Source organism: Nelumbo nucifera, chromosome 2 (genome assembly GCF_055504915.1).
Source record: "Nelumbo nucifera cultivar China Antique chromosome 2, China Antique-T2T, whole genome shotgun sequence".
NCBI lineage: Eukaryota > Viridiplantae > Streptophyta > Magnoliopsida > Proteales > Nelumbonaceae > Nelumbo > Nelumbo nucifera.
In genome coordinates, this window is record NC_142650.1 from 48,262,819 (window position 1) to 48,274,882 (window position 12,064).

General features: G+C 36.3%; 1 protein-coding gene across 1 annotated transcript in view; it reads left to right on the forward strand.

The window, feature by feature from the left end:
* LOC104602487 (alpha-soluble NSF attachment protein-like) overlaps positions 1-11,522 on the forward strand; it is a 28,226-nt gene extending 16,704 nt beyond the window's left edge. The window contains exons 5-9 of the mRNA XM_010266186.3: positions 1,554-1,705; positions 5,599-5,758; positions 5,836-5,883; positions 9,263-9,343; positions 11,189-11,522. Of these exons, the coding sequence (XP_010264488.1) occupies positions 1,554-1,705; positions 5,599-5,758; positions 5,836-5,883; positions 9,263-9,343; positions 11,189-11,269 (522 nt within the window). The 3' untranslated portion in view covers positions 11,270-11,522. The remainder of the gene's footprint in view (positions 1-1,553; positions 1,706-5,598; positions 5,759-5,835; positions 5,884-9,262; positions 9,344-11,188) is intronic.
* The last annotated feature ends 542 nt before the right edge of the window (positions 11,523-12,064 follow it).

Genomic DNA, 12,064 nt, shown 5'->3' on the forward strand with positions numbered 1-12,064 from the left:
ATCAAAGGGCTCCCACTTTAGGAGGGACAGGTTTGGACCAAACTTCCTTGCTATGAAAAGGTTGAGGCAACGGAGAGGAGCACAAGGAAGCAAAGCAACCTGGTCAAGCTCAGAATCTCTCAAATCTCTTCTAAAACCCAGATTCCAGTTTATACCAGAAGAAAAAGAGGAGGATACAAACCTTTGAATTGGCTCGTTTTTAAAACACAAGATGGAATACAAGGAGGGAAAGAGGTCCTTGAGGGCAAAGTCACCAATCCAAACATCCTCCCAAAACAAAACCCTATCTCCAGTACAAGCATCATACCTGATCAGGTTCAGGAAAACGGGAAGAATACTATGAATAGCCTTCCATGGAGATTTCAACGTTGCCCGCCGAGATACACCAGCATCCCAGCCATTGTTTGCAACACCATGCACACTCCTTACAACTTTATGCCAAAGTCTCTCCCTTTCTAGAGGCCACCTCCACATCCATTTGCCTAATAATGCTGTATTTTTCTTCGTTAGATTGCCTAATGCCAAACCCCCCTGCTCCTTCCTCCTACACACTATTTCCCACCTAACCACATGATCCTTCCTCCCTTCCCCCGACTCCCGCAAGAAATCCCTCATGACTTTCTCTACACACTATAGTTGTTATTTATTAACCCCTCCCCCACTAGCACCCTCTATATGTTCTTCATTTAGTAATTTTTTAAAATAACTTTTCTATCTTTACTTGATTTCTTCATTGTTTATCAAGACACCTTGATAACCCTCTTCAATGTATCTAACACGATTTTGATCTCTACTTTTTTCCTTCTCTTATATTTGCAAGTTTACCTATTCCATTTTCTCCTTCTTTAATACTTAGTTTATGATAGAAATTGTTATAAGCCTTAAGTTTGACTTTACTCACTTTTTTTAACTTCTTTTTTTTTGTGTGTTTATATATTTTTCCAGCCTTTCTATACTTTTGGTCTTTTGTTAATTTTTATAACATGTCCGTCTTGCTTTGATATATTGTGAATCTCTTTATTCCACCACCAAGTTTCTTCATTTCTTTAAGATTTTCCTTATTCTGCTAAACCTCTTTTATTATTTTTTTGTGCATGTTTTTCGACTTTTAGATTTACCCACCTAATTATCGGAAACCCATTTTCTTCTCTCTTTTTCATCTTTTAATGTGCATTTCTACTATTGTTAATCTATGTTGTGTGGTTAAGCTTTTTCCTAGAATAACTTTGTAGTCTTTGCACATCATGCATTCTGTTCTGGTAACAAGGAAAAGTCTATTTAACTTGAATTAATGTTATTGAATGTTCATCTTTCTTTTTAAAGTATGCGTTTATTATTGCCATATCATAAACTATTGCAAATGTCATCTTTCTTTTTAAAGTATGTGTTTATTATTGCCATATCATAAACTATTGCAAATTCTAAAATTGTATCTCCTATTTTCTTTTCTTTCCCCAAATCTCAATCCTCTATGCATTCTGTCATATTCTTGTATATGATGCACTTATATTTGCCAGGTAGCTAATGGTCTAGGTTTACATTTGCATGTGTAGGAAATTGCAGAGCTATATGAACTTGAACAAAACTTTGAGCAAGCTATTATTTTCTTTGACCGCTCTGCTGAATTTTTCCAAAGTGAAGAGTCATCATCTGCTGCAAATCAATGCAGACTAAAAGTTGCACAATTTGCTGCTCAGCTAGAAAAGTAAAGCCACCATCTGCTAAATATTATTTTTTTTTACATAGAGTTAGATAGTATCAGTACTCTTTTGATTTGTTTAGACCACAATAAAAGTAACTACATTTCCTTGATGCATAAGAAAAACTTTTTGTATTTCATTCAAAAATTGTGATAAGCAAGTACAAGCCTGTGTACAATGAGTATACATCTGGGGAAGGGTCCTACCATCCTGCCTATCAAGACAGATTGGGCTTCAACCCCTTTAGTTATACAAACCGTATCATGCAATCAAAAAATGCTTGATGGGGCTATTATTTTCATGATGCATACTTCAGAATATCATATTATCATCATCTGTATAGATCCATGGATTATGATATTTTTAAATAGGAAAAAGTAAAATTTCATTAATAATATAAAAACTGAAAACCATTACAATGACTAGAGAGAAGACCTGCAACTTAATGCCTTGGATATAAACAAAAGAAGGATAGAGCCAGCACTCACTAGCTCTAATGTAAAGAAGGGATAGAAATATACTACAGTAATATACCTGATAAGTAACATACCCTACATATTGGTTTTATTATGAATAAAATCATTACCATTTACTGATAAAAAAAATTGTATCTCCTGGAGATAATTGCTAATATCTTCTCTTCCTGCCAATAATGGATTCATATTTTGTTTGAATTACTTCATCCAAATATGTCATTCTATAACTTGTCCCAACTTCTTCACCCTTCAAAAAAAAAAAAAAAAAAACTTGTCCCAACTGGTACTTCCGTTTAAGAGAAACGAGTGAACTCATAGCACGGTCAATCCTTTGTTTTATTATCTTGCATTCTGACCTCAACCACCAAACTCTTGTTTCTGTTCAAGGTTCAAACAGAGAGTGAAAGCTGCCTCAAAGCCCCTCGAGACTACTTTAACCACCCTGGAATAAACAGAGTCAAGGCCCCTCTATCACCAAACTCTTGTACTTCCATTTAATTGTGAAGCCCCAACCAGGAAAACCTAGAGCCTGAGCTTTTAACTTCATACTCTGCCAGGTGCCTCTATAGCCAGAAATAGAATTTACCACTTTCAAAAAAAAAAAAACACTATGTAATTGTTGATCCCAAATGTATTTATTCAATGGAGAGATTTTGAAATATATATACTTTTTGAAAAGATAGTAACTTTATTCAAAGGGAGAGGAGTACATGAGGAGATGTACACAGAAACTACAAACCCAAAGAGTTGTACAGGGAGAAAACTATCACTAAACATTTAATCCCTGTGAACAACCAGCCTTTGCAAGACCATCAGCAACAGAGTTTGGCTCCCTAGGGACCCAACCCAACTGTGCGTCCAAATTGGAAAGGACGACTCTTACTTCATCCAAGAAGTGAGCTAAAGCCCAGGGATCTCCGTTAGGATCAGCTAACCACTGGATAGTATTTGCAGAATCTCCTTTGATGGTGATATTCAAATAACCCAGATCTCTTGCAATCCTGATTCCAGTTAAGGCTGCCATGACTTCAGCCTTTGTTGAAGAGGCTATCCCAATCGGTCCACTAAAGGCCCAATTGATTCTACCATCTCTTCTTCTAAAAATACCTCCAATTCCTGCTGCACCTGGAAGGCGCTTCCATCAAAATACAAGGTTATCTCCCCTTCATCAACAGATCTGCAGATACGGGGGGGTGAAATACAAATGCTTAGAATTTAGGAAGTTTGTGGCATTCCTTTGAAGATCAGAGATGGAGACTCCTTTAAAGTACTCTGAACTGGAAGTCCAGAGGAAGCATCTATGAGAAATGGACATGGGTTCCTCATGGTTTTTTATTCTGTTGTTGAAAAGACGATTATTTCTCTCTTCCCATATGCTCCAAAGGACAGCATGAGCTACTGGTTGCCACAATGTCTTCCCTCTTTTACTTAAGCCTCTTCCTGTCCATTGTCTGAGACAATCTACCACATGCTCTGGGAAGGTCCAACTGTAATTAAAAAGGGTGAGGAAGAAATTCCAAAATTTCTTTGTTTCCTCACAGTGTAGCAGTATGTGGTTGGATGATTCCCCAGCTTTTAAACAAAAGAAGCAAACATGTGGGGATAAATAATAATCTCCATGGTTCTTTTTCTGGAGAACATAAGTACTGATCCTCTTCAGACTAGCTTCCCACACAAAAAAGCAAACTCTCGAAGGAATATGGGAGCACCAAGTTCTCTTGAAGTTGAACTGCTCAGTTGTTTGTTCTTCATCAATTAGAGCCCTGAAGCAAGACTTGGTTGAAAACTTACCAGTTGGGTGAAGGGTCCAGACTTGAAGATCAGGGGTATTTTGGGGATAGGTACACTTCTCTGAGTGTGCAGAAATCTATTAACTTCATTGAGTTCTAAGTCTCTCAAAGGTCATCTAAGGTTTGAACATGGGAGATGTGAGCTTCTTGGTTAAGGGTAAGGCTGAAAAGGCGAGGGAAGGAAGTGGCCAAGGTAGAGTCACCCCACCAAACACCAGTCCAGAACTTAATCCTATCTCTTTTTCCCACTTTGTACCTGAGATGAGATATAGAAATATGCTGGTAACTTTACCATTTCATCAGGCAGTGATGCCTGGATAGCCAAGGACAAACACACTAACTTATTGTTAGGTCAATGATACATCAGCATGTGACCCCCCCCCCCCCCCACAAAGATGTGCCTAGCCTTCCGCTGTTTCATCTCCCCTTCCCTTTGTTTCCTCTCTCTACGGCTTACAATTGGCATTCAAATGCATGCCATTATCAATGAATGCTATACATTTCAGGCATGGGATTTCCATCAAGGCATCAACTGACAATGATTTGTTTGTACATTTTGTACCTCATGTACTTATATTTTAAATCCTTAATATAAATCTTGTTGTTATTGATAAAAAAAACTGACAATGATTTGTTGATGAAGGTGCATGTATGATATTTCATTTTGAGCTTTATTATCTTTTGTGACCTCTATGCATATGCTTATTTCAAACTAAAAATTGGTTGTAGAAAGAAATTTTGTTTACATTCTCGATCTGGAGTTCCCCTGGAAAACAACTTGTCTGATGTTTTTATTTATTTATTTATTGATGGGAAATAGTAACTTTCATTCATTAAATCGTAAAATTACGATTCCATAGCTGGAATTCTGATCCCAAAAACAGATTCACGGTTACAATACGGCCCAGAAAAGTTTACTCTTGTTTGATCCCTGTTTGGCTAAAGCATCAGCCGGGCCATTGACTGTTCTTCTAACCCATTTGAAATCTGCTTCAATTTCCTTTGTAAGACACCAAATTTTTCTCATAGCTTGCCTGTGATTCCAGATTCCCAAATTTCCAGCTTTCATCCAATCTATTACTAACCTTGAATCCCTTTCCACTTCAATCTGGTGTAGCCCCATCTGTATAGCGAGTCTTAATCCTTGCAGCAAAGCTAACATCTCAGCTCTTAACGAATCACACAGTCCTATAGTCCCCGAAAAAGAGCCAAGATTTTTCCTTCCCTATCTCTAAAGACGACTCCCACACCCGAAGGTTCCGGGTTGCCAAGTTAGCTGCCATTGAAGTTCATCTTTATACTTTGTTGTGTAGAAACTGTCCAACTCTCCTGAATTGCTGAACTGGATCTTGAAGGGTTTGCTACTGAATCCCAGCCCTTAATTATATCATCCACTGAGAACTTCTTAAAAATCCGTAGAAACTTGTCTGCTGTTTATATGAAATGTATTGACTTATGATGTATGCTCTTCTGTTGCTATGCATCAATATGGATTTACACTAGTACCTTCTTTTACCTGAAGTTATGTTGTATTGACTTCTGATGTTTATATGAAATGTATTGACTTAATTTTCTGTGACACTAAGTCATATTATTACTTTGGAATCTTACATTATGTTTGCACTCCTCCAGTTATAACAAAGCCATTGCTATTTATGAAGAAATAGCACGACAGTCAATGAACAATAATCTTCTGAAATACAGCGTTAAGGGTTATCTCCTGAATGCTGGGCTTTGCCAACTTTGTAAGGGCGATGTTGTTGCAATAAACAACTCATTGGAGCGATACGAGGTCTATGTTTTCTAAATTTCAACATCTTGAAGTTAAAGTAGAGTTGTGTGGACTCAATAATACAGTTGCTTGTGCAGGAAATGGACCCAACTTTTTCTGGAACACGTGAATACAAATTTTTAGCTGTAAGTCATGGCTCTCTGATCTAGCACTGCTTCTTTTTCATCCTCTTGTTTTTCTTAATACTAGTGTAATTTTGTCTTCGTTCAAAATGACGAAAAGAATAAAGCAATCAACAAGGCAACAACTAACATGGCAGTTGGATTCAAGTCATTTCTTTGGAAGGATGTTTATCCTTGTCAGTGTTTTAAAAGGCATGGGAGGCATACGCCTGGAGGCGCCCCCAAAACGCCCTGAGGTGTATGCCTCAGGTGCAAGAGGCATGTGCCTCGTACACATTTTTTCATGAGGCGTGCTAGAGGCATACACCTCATGTGCCTCGTGCACACCTCATATAAAAAGACAGAAAGAAAAGGGAAAAAGAAAAAAAAAAGGAAAGGAAAGGAAAAGAAAAGAAAGGGAAGGAAAGAAAAAGAATGAAAGAGAAGAAAAAAAAAGAGAAAAAGAAAGAAAAAAAGGAAATGGAAGAGAAGAAAAGATAAGGGGAAAGAAAAATGAGATCCTTCTTTCAACTAGTACTGTGCATCTTCATTCTTCTTAATATAAAAGATTTTTATTAAAAATAAAGAAAAATGAGATTCTTCTTCCTCTTATTCTTCCTCCCCCCCTCATCGCCCTCCTCTTAAGGAGGCTTATGCCTCCTTGTGCTCGGGAGGCTTACGCCTCATGCCTCTAGGTAGTGGAATGCCTCGTGTCATGCCTCCACATTTTAAAACATTGATCCTTGTTACATAAAACCTTGGAGGGTGAATCCCAATGTTTATCTTTGTTACACCAAAGAGGTAGAACTGTTCAAGCTGTCAATAGGAATCATGTAGATGCCATATTAAATTTAAAGCAGCTGAAACAGGAATCATGGTTGGGAGGGATAAATCTGGCCAAAAGTTAGTAAGATATGTTGACTGGGAAGGCTGGTGAATTTGGTTTTCTGGCAAACAGAAATGGTATTTATTTATCGATAAAAAACAATATCTATAAAAATGCATTTATTTCACTGAAGGTTGAGGAAATAGAAATAGAATGAGTTAAAAGGTACTTGATGTCAGAAGGAGATGACTGAGTTGAAATGGCTGTATAGGATGAATCAATGAACCATTAAACCATGATTCTACAGAACCTGGGAAGAAGAGATTGTCAAAGATGATTTAACAGCATTCTGGTTTTTTCCCCGCTGGTAGCTAGGGGTGGTAATAGGTCAGCTCCATGTCTACTCAGGTCTGGACCTCCAAGTTCATGGTTACAACCCTTGGTTGTGGTCCTGTCCCAATAATACTGGATACCCGACATGGGGTGCATTTAGATACCTTTAGATTGTGATAATTATATTAATCAGATTCAAATATTTAATCATTTAATTGTATCTAACACCAAAAAGATGGATCTACATCTCTACTTCTTTATCAGTAAGGGTGTTAAAGTTGATAATTTTCTGTATTTAATCATTTGATTTATATTGTTAAGAGGATGTGTCCTTGTCTCTTGACCTAAATTTATAATTTCATGTACTTTGTATGTAACTCAAATCGTTGTAGGGCCTTATGTTTTTATTCCAAACCTGTAACAATTATTATATGAGTTTTAGAATTTAGGCCCAGTTTCCTGGTAATTGGCCTTGGATCCATCATAAATCAATTATATCAAGCTGCATATGATGGGCATTCTTTGAGGAGCAAATCTGTCTGGAACCAATGGATAATAAGGCATAGCTATACACAACTTAAGTAATTCCCTTGAGTTAAACCTTGTAGAGATTTTTTTGATAGTCAACCCATGTGGAGATTAAAGTGACTGAAAATTCACTTGAATGGACTCAACAGGTATTCCTGCTTTCTGAGGTTTATGTCTAGTGGCCTAGGAATGGGCATTGGGGCAGAATGATGGGGTTGGTTCAGACTTGCACTTCAGGCTTGGGCTGCCTACCCAAACTTGTAAGACAAGTGTGTATTTTGAGATTTTTTTTTTTCTTTAAGCTCAATTTTTGAGAGCCCTTAAGACATACTTCAATTTCTCATATGCTTGTATATTTACATACTACATATTATGATGAGACAAGTTTTGGTCCAAGGTCCACAGTTTCATAACTTTAGATTTTCTCATTTCTGTAACCAATGGCATCAGATTATGGCAGATAATGATTTTTTCGCTTCATTAAGCTAGATGTGCATATTACCTATACCTGGGCTTAGTACTTAGCTCTCTTTTTGTATAGATATATTTTGAAGGAGTCCTCTCCCTCAAATCAATACAATGGATATTTTACTTTTCAATACGCACATGTATACCCATATACAGATACAAACATTTTATTTTTATATAACATGGGAGTGAGTCTGTTAGTCAGATCATATAGTGAACTTCCTTAGACAACCAAGCAATCTTACATGTGGCAAATTAATTTGGAGCTCAAAATGAGTTTCTGAGAGTTATCCTCTATTTGTGGGGAAAAAAATCAGCCCAAAACACTTTTCCACATGTGCAAAATGAGACCACATTTATAGGTAGACTTTATTGTGAGAACCTCCAATACAAGTTGGGGCATATGGCTGATGAACTATGGGATTGAACATATGCCCAGTGCAGTGGGTCTCAAGTCTGAGGTCTTGATTGGCCAAAAGACCCTTCGACATGGAAGAAATAAGTGGGTTCATGTAGGGAAGCTCCCTACTTGACCCAACTAGTGAACCTTTTTCTATAAATTATATCTCAGTAAAGAATGTATAGTATAGGTTGTATATGTGGCTATATACAGATGTCCTTTTGCATACAGGGTTACTTCATATATATCACTACTGTGGACTTTTTGTCAATGCATCTGCAGAAAAGGACAATGCACCAGGGACACTTTGATAAATAAAAGGGCTTGTTTTTTGTCTTTTTTCCTTGCATGCCCTGATTGCTTGGATGATGCTACTTTAGTTTTGGTAGCAGTTCCTATGTATATATTTGGTCTGTACTGGACTCTCTCAGCCTGAGCCAATGCTTATCCATATTCATGTCTTAGCCTTTGAGCACCTTGTTTTCCTGAATATTCAGGTGGCCAACTCTTCACATTCACTAGGCGAGAGTATGGTTATTAGTGATCAGTTGTATTTTGGTGCTGATCTATCGTTATATACTTATGCTGTGACCTTGTCTTATTTTTTAGCCTTCTCCGGTCTATGTTGCAGTCTTATTTTTTGTACTGTATGTTGATTTTCCGTTCTTAGTCTTCTTGCTTTATCTTTTTGAATTTAATTTTGTTTCTTTCCAGTTTCCTCTAGAGAGAAATGGTGAATTAGAAACTGTTACATGGTTACCTGTTGATCTTGTCTAAATTGAGTAAATTCTAGCTTTGAGACTAATAAAAGTCATGTTGGATTTGGTGATTTTTCATGATTATGGCAGGACCTGGCTGCCGCCATCGATGAGGAAGATGTTGAGAAATTCACTGACGTTGTCAAGGAATTTGATAGCATGACCAAACTGGTATATTTCTTTAATGACTATTTCGAGTTTCTGGTAGAAGATAGTTGAATGCACTCTGAGTAATAGCATATCTTTGCATTTGTCTTTATTGGTCCAAGTTATTCCAGCATGTCATATTCATTTATTTTTTTTATTAGTAACAACAGAACTTTATTGCATTAAAAATGGATTTATACCCAGCATGTTATATTCATCATGACCTTGATAAAAATTAGAAATTGGGAGATGTTCTATTATCAAATTGAGTAGTTCTTTTGTTCTGTGGACCTTATTCCATATTATGTTTCTAGGATCTTTAATGCAAGTAGCAAAAGAAAGGATTTCTAATGCAATAAGTTGCTAGGGGCATTCTTCTTGGAAGCTATTCTCGATTATTGGAGAGGGAGCCAGATGAGCAATTACCCAAAGGAAACAACTTAAGCCATGTTAATTATCAAAATAATAATAATAATAATAATAAAAAACTTAGGCCATGTTTGGTTCTATTCTCATTCTTGCTCATTCATTCCAATAATAAAATTCTAAAATGGACAAAAATGGGTAGAAATGGGCAAAATGAGAAAAATTTGATACAAATGAAATGCTTTTTTCCAAAAAAAAGGAATTCTTTTTTTGGCAAGAATGAGAATAAAATTTTAACCTGCTTGGTTACAAATTTCAATTCTATTATTTTTTCATCAACGAAAATAATAATATAGGTATACATACAATACTCATTATATAGTGCAAATATGTAAGACGACACCAACAAAACACAAATGAACCATGTGGGCCCCGTATCAATAACACAAATATGAAAAAGAAAAAATAACAATAGAAACTAGAAAATCTTTTGCATTTGGTTGCGTAGAGAAAATATAAAAGGAAAATTTAAAGGAAGTAATTAGCAACTATTTAAAACTAATTGCTGAATTGAGTAGGCAGTTGTGCAAATGAAGAAAAGAGCTGAGAACTTCTAAATAGAAATGAAGTTTTAATGATTGTAAATTAAAATAAAATTAATAACATGAAGAAGTTCAAAATGTCTAATAATTTCATCAAATTGATAATAGTATATTCAATAAATATAATATAATAAAACATCATATAATTGTGCCCTATGTTGCTCATTTTCATTCTTCAAAGAAGCTCTGTGCTGGTGGTCCAAAAACGCTGGCCTAGGTCTTCAAACCGCCAGCATTGATTTTTAATGGAGGCTGGCAGGTGGTCAATGTCTGTTGACATAAGTTTAAACAACAGCAGTTCCAGCAATGAATCTGCTGCAGACAATGGACTAAGCCAGTCAATGCCCATTCCTTGCGGTAGTCCATTGTCTGCAGCAGGTTCATTGTCTGTATCTCAATCCAGAGTATGCATAAAATTTTAAACCATTTCAATAAATTTGAAAGTTATGAGCCTCTAGATTACCCATCTGTTTTTCCTCAGCTGCAAGAGATTGAGGTTAGCACATCCCTTTTTTTCCGGGGCTAGAACTTTGTAAACAGATTTAGGCTTTTGTGGTATTCAAATTGCTTGAAACACTACAAGTTGCTGAAATATTGCCATGTATTTCTTTTATTCTTTTTGATATATCCCTATTTTAAACAGCCTTTCTCTCTTCATTTAATTGGACCCCTATGTAGTTCACTAAAGCTCAATTCAACTCAACTAGTACTACCAAACAATTCAACCCAACTAAGCCTTAGTCCCAAGTCCTAATTGTATGTGGTTGTCTACATTAATCCTGTTCTACCATTCTGCTCTGCTCATATCAGTGTGGATACCTTACCAGTGTTTTTTTTTGGTGTGGACTTTCAACCACTGCATCCTGTTCTGAACTTTCCATTTCTGCATATTGCTAATTAGGATGCTTGGAAAACCACGATTCTGTTGAGAGTGAAGCAATCACTGAAGGCAAAGGAGCTAGAAGAGGATGACCTCACTTGAATTCCATCTTACCTACTCTCTAGTTTTGGGTTTGTATCCCTTAATTGGTTAATGGTTAGGCAGATTTTATTGCGGCCTAAACAGTACTGATTTGTACTATTTGTTGGTTTTGAATTTTAAGTGGAAACTGTTTGCGTGGGAGTTGTGTGCATAAACTAGTATTTTTCTCTTCCCTCAAGATGGCTATTTAGTTGTCCGTTTTGTTAATGCTATATCTTTGAGATAATAAAATTTGACTGGCTTGAATTGTGAATTGGGGTCTTTAGTCCCGATTTGTACTATTTGTTGGTTTTGAATTTTAAGTGAAGACTGATTGCGTGGGAGTTGTGTGCATAAACTAGTATTTTTCTCTTCTCCCATGATGGTCATTTAGTTGTCTCTTTTGTTAAATGTTAATGCTATATCTTTGAGAGAATAAAATTTGACTGGCTTGAATTGTGAATTGGGGTCTTTATTCCCAGTGGGTCATTATGTTACTGAAGCCGGTTTGACCTCGTTCTTCAAGTTATTTTTTCATTGTGGATGGTATTGGTTTCTCACTTTCTCCAGGAGAGCAAACTCAGTGAAGTGGCAAAATACTTAAAAAACAAGTCATAGTGTCACACCAGATGCTTATTGAGTTTGATTATGACCATTTCCTTTATTTCAACTGGATCCTCTTTCTTGGGGACTGAAGTTATTATTTAATGAATTTGAATTTCTCTGTTCTTTCTTATTTTATTTGATCTTAATTTTCTTCTTCCCCATGTCAACAAGCTACATTACCACTGATTGTTAAAAAATCAAAACCCAAAT